Here is an 8,480-nt window from a genome sequence, read left to right as displayed (position 1 = left end):
ATCATATGAAGGAAAAGGAAAATATGAATTGATTTTTTCCCTTCAACCAAGCAAGATAAAAGCATTAACAAGCCGAGGGCGGTTCAGCCCAGACAGCGTAGGCCCCCAAAAGGTTTGGGCTGAAGTGGAACTACCCAAGAAGGGCCTCGAGCTAGCTGGGCCGAAGAATTGTACCTACAGGAAGCCCATTTTTTTTTTTTTCCAGAAAACAAATTATACAGAACATAACACCCTAACAGAATCCTGTCATAATAACCTGCTTTATTAACTTTCAGAGATAATAAATACCGAAAAAAAAACCCCTAATTCCGAATTTTATTCTCACAAGTCAGGAAATTGAAAAATACACTACCATTTCATCCAGCAGGAAGACGAAATGTGGCAGAAATGCAGAGAGCCCAAAGTGAGAAAGAAGATGGCCCTTCCAGGTCCTGCAATTCATACAGTTTAGTCTTCTTTCTCATTATCATATAATTCTACAATGCCATAAGTTAGCAGTTCAAAGAACCGACCTCAAACGAGCAAACGAAGAAAAAAAAATGGAAAAACATTTAAACAAATAAAGCACATTCGCTTCAAACTGACCATTCTCAGGACTCCTCGGAATCTGGATATTGGGAGTGAGAAGCTGCGAGAAGAGCAGCTCCAATGCCCGAGCCATCATTTGCATGCTCGATGAAAATGTTGTCTGCAACCTCCTCTCCCAGTAACTCATTCAGAGTGTTATCCAAACACTCGCTGAATAAGGTGTAATGCTCAAAGAGCCCTCCGTCCATGGCTATAACAGTCCTCTGTTTCTCCCCTTCCTTGATTGTATCTCTTCCTATCTTCTTCAGGATGCCCATGATCCCTGCTGCAGAGAGACGAGCACCACGTGTAGCGACAATGTTGCAAAGCTCGACGATAACTTTTCTAGTTTTCAGGGATGTACTAGATATCTGAAATATGAGGGGAAAATAATAATAATAGATGAGCAAAGCTCGTCAGATATTTCGGTGCTTGTTTCCACTAACAGTTTCAATTACTCTCCATCACAATTGACGATATATAAAAAACAAATTTTCAACTTAAAAGAAAGAAAAACAAATTAATAATAATTTGAACTGACACTCTAGATGAAAGTGATGTGAGCCATCAAGTTCTTCATGGTTGCATAGGTAAATGGGAAGAAGAGTAACTAGTAACTTCAGATACGGTCAAGAAAGAAAAACTTACCCCTAAGATATCCTTCAATTTGTTCCCCACCACTTTGAGGTCGGGGGACGTATCATGATGCATTGCAGACATTTCAGGAGTCCTGCATTTTGAACACCTCAGAATTTATGTGTAATGCAAAGCTATATCTTTGTAGTGGTATCTGATATGAAGATTACAAGATTCGAAACTGAAAATTTACACTGATAATAAAGACAAGAGGGGGTTGTGCTATCTGACAAGCCTACGAATTAGAAACGTGGACAACTATAACCATAGGATTGAGTTTCATTTCGTTTCTTTCTCACTTTCATTTCTTCCTGTTCTGCTAAGCTATGGAAAAAAAATCAATTTAATATGCTCTCCATGATTCAATGGGGATGCCATTGTCCACTGAAAGTAAGTAAGTTGTCTTGTTAGAAGTCGATGACCAAACATTCCACATTAACATGGATTACTAACACATGGCGTCATGCAATGACTAGGTTGACCATTTGATTTACATTCTAAAAGTATTACCAAGACAACCCTAACATCCATCGCAAGAGTTGAGAGGCACCACAGCACTGCTTTTGGCGTCCCTTGGATTAGGAAGTTGGATACCCAATAGAAACAGAAACGTAATGAACTGTGCAAAGTCCAGACAGAATCCAAACAACAGAGTGTCACTCACAAATTGACAGGTCATAAAAAAATAGCTTAGCAAGTTGGTGCTTAGTTGCATGAAGTGGGAGTAGTAGTATGAGAGGAGCGAAAGTTGCAAACTCTTTCTAATTAAATTATTTTAGGACCGTGAACAGGGGGCAAGATATAGAGAGTGCTAGAAGGTTCCTGCAACCAAATGGACAATCTAGATGTGGCAAAAACTCCAGAGACTTTTCCTAGAGACATGAACCAGCAGAATTGACTAGCAACAGAGGCCAAATAGAACCACCAGATGAAATCCTTCAGGAATATGTGCCCACTCCAGAATACAACAGCTTCAGAAGACTGATAAATTTCTCTCTATGAAACAAAAGAAACATTTTGGTGGATCACGTCTGTGCAACCTTTGATCCCAAAAACTAAGCCAATCAGATAGCTCTAACCAAACGAGCTCTAGCTCTATTAATGAAGAAGTTCATCTAACCATCCAACAGTATGTGACAGATTGCATGCATCTGTAAATGCTCATAGATAAACCACACTTACAAAACTTGTGATGACTAGGACGGTACATGGATCAAGCACAAAAATACATTCCCACGTACATACATGCTGGGGGGCGAAGCTATCCATTTCGCAGCCCCTGATGGCATCCATGTCAGACACCCTTATGTCATCCATGGCAGACATCCTAATGTCTTGAAACCAACAGTATTGGCCCAATTAATGTAACTGTTCTTATAGCCATTGACTCAACAAGCGCAGTTCAAAATCTTGAGTCATTGAAATAGAATTCTTTAATGCCACTGGATGTGTTCTTTGGTAACTATGCATAATTTGATTTATTAATGAAGTTATTTACAGGCATATACAACTACTGATGCCTACCAAATAGATTTAAAACACGAAAGAAGATATCGTCAACTAGGAAAAAAAACTAGCAGGAGTAGATCATAAAGACACGTTTTAGATGGATAGCTAGAAAATTAATACGATGGAATACCTCAATATGAAAGGAACTTTAAGTTTTGGTGGAACAGTATCACCAAAAAAAGCAGCTTCTTCCGCCATTCTACATAAGACTCTACGTACAATGTCGCCCAAATACATTCCAGAAATTATCTTCTCAAAAATCTGTGAACATTAATTAATTAAGTAATTTAATGTACACCATTTTATGCTTTCTTGGAATTCTATGAAAACAATGAAAAACTAGAATTCATTAAATGAATAAAGCATAAATACCTGCTCACCAACATTTAAACTCTCAGCATCCAATTCCTGGTCATATTCTGTTATAGGAAGATGTGATGACCTAAAGTTACCCCACTCCATGTTGATAACCTACAGTCTCACAAGAACAGACTTCAATTTACATTTTCTTTTCTTCTCTTTTCATTTTTTTCATTTTGAGACTCTTAAATACAGGTTTGACCTGTTCTACGTTATAAAGCCTATTTGCAGTTTACTGAAATCTCAAATATATTCAAAAAGAGGAAGAGCAAGTATTATATTCCAACCAGATTAAATATTAAGTAAATGACAGCTATTGAGATAATACTAACCATCTCTCCTGATTGAGGTAAAAGACCATGCCACTTAGGAATTGCATGTGCACGCTCGACATATGCAGCATTCGTTCCAGTACCCAAGATAACAGCAGCAGTGACATCATTATCGTAGTATCTACCTCCAGCTAATGTACCAATTGTATCATTGACCTGCACCAACATTGCTAGTTATGCACACCGATATTAACAAGAGACATTTTTCAGATATTCCTACAAAATTGCCGTCTGAAATAAGGAAAATTGACTACCAGGACTGAACTCCAAACACTAATTGATTGACATGAAGGTTCCAAGAAGAGACAACTTTGAACTTACCAGAGCTGTCACTCGCATATCAACACCTTGCCTTTCCATAGCTTTTGTCAATTCTGCCACCACATCTTGGCCAACCTAGTCACACAGAAACCAAGAAACCCATGTCACATAAAATTGACAAGACATGAGCAGTGTGGTGAGTCACAGAGTTCAATTGGAATCTATGAAATAATTCTCCTTTGATAGTGCTTTAGAGAGCCTACAATTTCAATTAGAGTCATTTACTGTACTGAAAACTACAACATTAGTGTATGGAGGGCGGAACATAACAGCCTCTTTAGAAATCATTTTTTATATAAAATATTGACAATTAATAATAAAAAAAAGGTGACCACCTTACATGTCCAAACGTGTTTCCATGGATACGAGAGTCAATATGAATCCAACATGAAAACAAAACCCTAAAAGCTCCATGTTGTTAAATAGGTACTCATTTATTCCTAGTTGAATTACAAGGGATAGAACATAAAAATGTAGTGGTGGTGCACTGGTGCAAGATTGCCATCCCTAGGCATTAAGTGTTCACTTTGCACACTTTGAATGATATAGAGATATAATGAAAAGCTATAGGAGCATTTGTAGGAAGCAATATCTTAAAATGTGATGCTGTTAGCCAATACATGGGGACAGTAAAGGCAAGAAGTATGAGCTTCACGCTTCTACATTATTTTGATTAAAGATATAACTTTCAAGCAAAATCCAGATAGTTACTGGTAACCATCAACTTCTTTGAATTTTTTATATTTCTATTTAGCTCGTAACTAGAAAAGGATCAATCAATATTAAAGAATGTAAACAAGAGTCAAGTAATCAAGATTAACCGTATCATCAATGGAGAAGCCTTTCGTCCACCTAATAAGAGACCCGGATGAGATTGATGTTTGCTTCACTGGGAACGAGAAAGTAAACCCTAGTTCCCTTTGCTTGCCGGGAGAAAGATGAAAACCTTCACCTTCAGCGGCAACAAACTTTCCTAGTGCTGCAGCAATATAATCAAATAGTTCCTGAAATCACAATATTTAAACAGTTTAGAGGTCTGCGGTAGGAATCTGAATGATGAATTAGCAAAGGATTGGAATGGCAGTTGTTCTTACATCAGAAGTCCCAACCATCAAATTTGGAGGAATTGACACCTCAGTAAATTCTTGTTTAATAACACGCCCTTCCTTTCCACCCAATTGCACACGTATCACACGGAAGTTTGTTCCACCAAGGTCCAATGCATAAAATAATCCATGCTCATCCCTACAACAACAAAAACAAAAAAAGATGAGCACATTCAATAATAATATCTATAAATTCTCAGGAAAGTCTTTTCATCACTATAAAACTTTGAAAAGGTTAACATTGAATATTTCGCGTTTGTGCCCCTATCTAATAGAATGATATCTATGGTATATGTAACAAGAACCATTTTCTTTTTTCTAGCGACGAAAATTGTAGGCGTTCCTATTTCCTAAGTGAAGGAATTTCTCCATTTATTAAGGTCTCAAATGGAAATTGAAAAGAGATGGAGCTTCAGTTCCTTCAGAAATGTAAGTTCACAGACACGTGTGTTGGCATTGGGCATGGATAGGCACCTTTGAGAATGCCAGCATGTCCGCGCATATCAAAATATAATACTTTAGCTATAATTAACTCATAGCTTGTTTAAAACAAAATAAAGGAAAGAAATGTATGAAAAGTAAGAGAAAACATTTCCATGCACATTACCTGTAGGTTTCTAATATCAAATTATCGTAGCAGTTAATAGCTTAACAAACTAGTTTATGAAGGATGGATAACACTACCTTACTTGTTAGGAAGTGTGTTAGGGTGTGGAGGGGTCGTCAGTGCATATATGTATCCAACACAGAAAAAATCCTCATAGTGTTGTACTCTAGTCAAATAAGCTACAATTAAATTATTTTCCTTTCTGCTAGTTAGAAAGCAATTGGAGGCTAATGACTGTCTGGAGTTAGATATGGCAACGCAAATTGCAAAAATATGAACATATAGAAGACACTGTCTAGAATGACAAAGGCAAATCCGAAAATCTACATCTACGAGGCATTCGGACAATTGATAGACCAGTAACAATGAAATTGTAGTCCAGAAAGAGAACACTTGGTCCATACAGATCTAACTTTAGATTGTGCACAGCAGGATATGTCAGCCAAATATGTAATGGAACAAGAAGACTCTGAAAGAAAAGTTAACATATTTTAAAATATTAACACTAGAAACATGAAGATTGTAAACTCTGGAACTAACCATGAAAATTACCAAGTGAAAATAATCAAGCTTTAAATAATAAATAATGTTAAAAAAACGAAGAAGAAGAAAGGGTTATGCTGGTATTAAAATATTGTGATTGATAAAGAAGGGAAATATGTCATATAAAGATAAAGAAAGTTTCTCAAGAAATCTCATCTAGAGGCCAAGTACATTCTGAGCACTGCGAGGATAAGATTAACAAAGAAAACATGAATGTAATGTACAAAATACAATCTCTATAACAACTATTGTGGCCACATGATTAAAGTCCATGATCTTTGTAATAGACACCATAAATATCATGTAACAAACACCATAAACCTACAGTAAATAAGGAGATAATCCCTAAGAACTGGAGTAGCCAATAAACCTTTACAAATATGGTGGAAGACAACCAGGTAAGGCATGTACGAGTCTGTTCAATTAAGAAATTATTGTCAAACTTCTTATGACTAGAGTTTTGGAGTATCTCTGGAAGCATGGTTCCAAATGTCGAAATGTATCAGCCGATACATCTCAGTATTGGCCGAAGCATATACGAAACATTGAATGTTTCAGGAATGTATTGGATTGTATTAGAACATATCGGCTGAGACATTATCGGTTTTTCTTTTGATTGAAGTACCGTCATAGATGCTGGAGTAGAAGATCAATATAAGGAGAATGAGAAAATTGAGAAGAGGTGGTGATTTGTCCAACACTATCGATAAATTGGAAAATGCGTCCAACGTTAAATATTTGGAATTATAGAATCCAACAAAAGAAAGAAGAAGGATTGACAAAGAATAAAAAAGCGGGGAAAAAGGTCATTCCAAATAAGGAAATAAATAGAGGGGTGGGGTGGGGGAGTCCAAGAGGAAAAAATAAAACATGGATGAACTCTCTGCACCATATAAGGTAAATTCCAACAACTAAATCATGAAAAGTGATATTCTAAATTAAAGATGCGAGATACATATCAAAAGGCGTACTTGTCAACAACAACAAAACTACTCATCGAAAGAAAAACTATAGATATGAGAATAAGAAGCAATTCAAATGAGACGAGATTATCAAATTCTATTTGAATAATCAATTGAGACCATCTTCCGAAATCCTAAATCCTAAATAGTACAAAACAAGAAAAATGAAAATTTCAATAAGCATCAAACCGGTTGCTTCCGATACCTAGAAACTTCAATAAAATTCATTATTAAAAAAACAACATAATTAAATCACTAACCATTTATATGCAGAACAAATCCCCAAATAATACAAATCAATTTTACCCAATAAAAAGAAACCAAAGTAATAAAGAAAAAAACATATCAAAAAAAAAAATTCCACTCTAATAATATTAATTAATTAACAAATCAAACAAAAAATTCTCCTTCAAAATAACCTTTCTGGAATAACGCAAAAATAATTAAAATACAAAAATCTAAAGACAGTTCTAAATCAATATATTCTCAATAAATATTTCCCAGAAAAAAAAATCAACAGAGAGTAAGAATTAAACAGTAAATTAAACAATAAAAAATCAATAACAGCAGAAACAACGAAATTATGGTACCCAGTTGGGAGGTTGTCAACATAGCTGATGAGCATCTTGAGTTTGCTCCCTCCCTCTGAAGCAAGACCTGCATGCATCTCGACATTCATGGCGTCCGCCACCTGTCTCAGTTTTCCAATCGGAGTCCCACACTTTTCCTCAAATTCCCTCAATATCCCCATCGCCCTAGCCCATCGACCCGAGCTACGCATCCTATGGCGCACAATAAGCGCTGCTGCAGCGCACACTGTTGCAGCACATATCACCGCAGCTCCCACAGCTACCTTCCCCATTACTACAGAAGTACAGATCTCTTCCAAAAAAACCTAACTTTTGTCTCAAAATCTTCTTGATTCGAACAGAATTAACTACGAAACAAATCAGAGAGGTTCATAAATCCATTAAGTAACCAAATCGCAATGAACGAAGAAGGATTAGAAACAAATCCCAAGATCTGACTTTGTGATCAAAACTGATTTGATCTAACAGTTGTAGAGATAATAGAGGTGATGGGGATGCATCGCCATGGAAGAACGTTCGAAAGAGATGCAGGGAAAGAGAAACGAATACCCTGGATCGAACAAATTTTCACTGAAAATTGAATAATTCGATCGATTTTTCAGGAAATCAAGTCGATAAAGGATAGAGCGATGGTTTGGTTTCTTTAATTAGTTTTGTTCTCTGAGGACTAAGGCTAAAGAGACTTTAATTAGTTTTGTTTTCTTTCCTTCTGTTAAATTTTCCTCCTCTGTGGTCTGTACGTCATTTTCGTGATTCTAGTTTTATATAGAGAGGCTTGAGTTGACGGAAATGCTCATAGATGTGTGCATATTTGCAATAATGACCTTCCTATTTTGTTCTTTCTCGATAAATATAAGAATAAAGCTACCGTGACCTTACGGTTGACCTCAATTCACACTTTGCTGACATGTAGACGTGTATGGAACCGTAGATACTTTCATGGAGAT

General features: G+C 36.4%; 1 protein-coding gene across 1 annotated transcript; it reads right to left on the bottom strand.

Annotated features, from left to right (window-relative positions):
* Positions 1–244: 244 nt before the first annotated feature.
* Positions 245–8,277, bottom strand: LOC147397169 (hexokinase-1-like). Its single transcript, XM_086452671.1, has 10 exons — positions 7,534–8,277; positions 4,820–4,970; positions 4,547–4,729; positions 3,726–3,800; positions 3,405–3,560; positions 3,085–3,183; positions 2,843–2,973; positions 1,216–1,297; positions 586–938; positions 245–431 (listed from the first exon to the last, which is right to left on the bottom strand). Exons 1-9 carry the CDS (start codon positions 7,803–7,805, stop codon positions 591–593), a joined length of 1,497 nt encoding a protein of 498 aa, XP_086308797.1. The 5' UTR covers positions 7,806–8,277; the 3' UTR covers positions 245–431; positions 586–590.
* Positions 8,278–8,480: the final 203 nt, after the last annotated feature.

Source organism: Akebia trifoliata, chromosome 8 (genome assembly GCF_017979445.1).
Source record: "Akebia trifoliata isolate Shusen 1 chromosome 8, ASM1797944v1, whole genome shotgun sequence".
In the NCBI taxonomy this organism is placed as follows: domain Eukaryota; kingdom Viridiplantae; phylum Streptophyta; class Magnoliopsida; order Ranunculales; family Lardizabalaceae; genus Akebia; species Akebia trifoliata.
Note: the sequence above shows the minus strand (reverse complement) of the source record. Positions and strands in the feature narration are given on the sequence as shown.

What these genes read in the sequence shown, in the direction of transcription:
- LOC147397169 (XM_086452671.1), bottom strand. Translation starts at nt 7,805, where the DNA reads ATGGGGAAGGTAGCTGTGGGAGCTGCGGTGATATGTGCTGCAACAGTG. An exon ending in TACCTCAATCAGGAGAGATG is followed by an intron (nt 3,184 to 3,404) that starts GTTAGTATTATC and finishes GTGAGACTGTAG; the next exon opens with GTTATCAACATGGAGTGGGG. An exon ending in AATTGAAGGATATCTTAGGG is followed by an intron (nt 939 to 1,215) that starts GTAAGTTTTTCT and finishes CTCATATTTCAG; the next exon opens with ATATCTAGTACATCCCTGAA.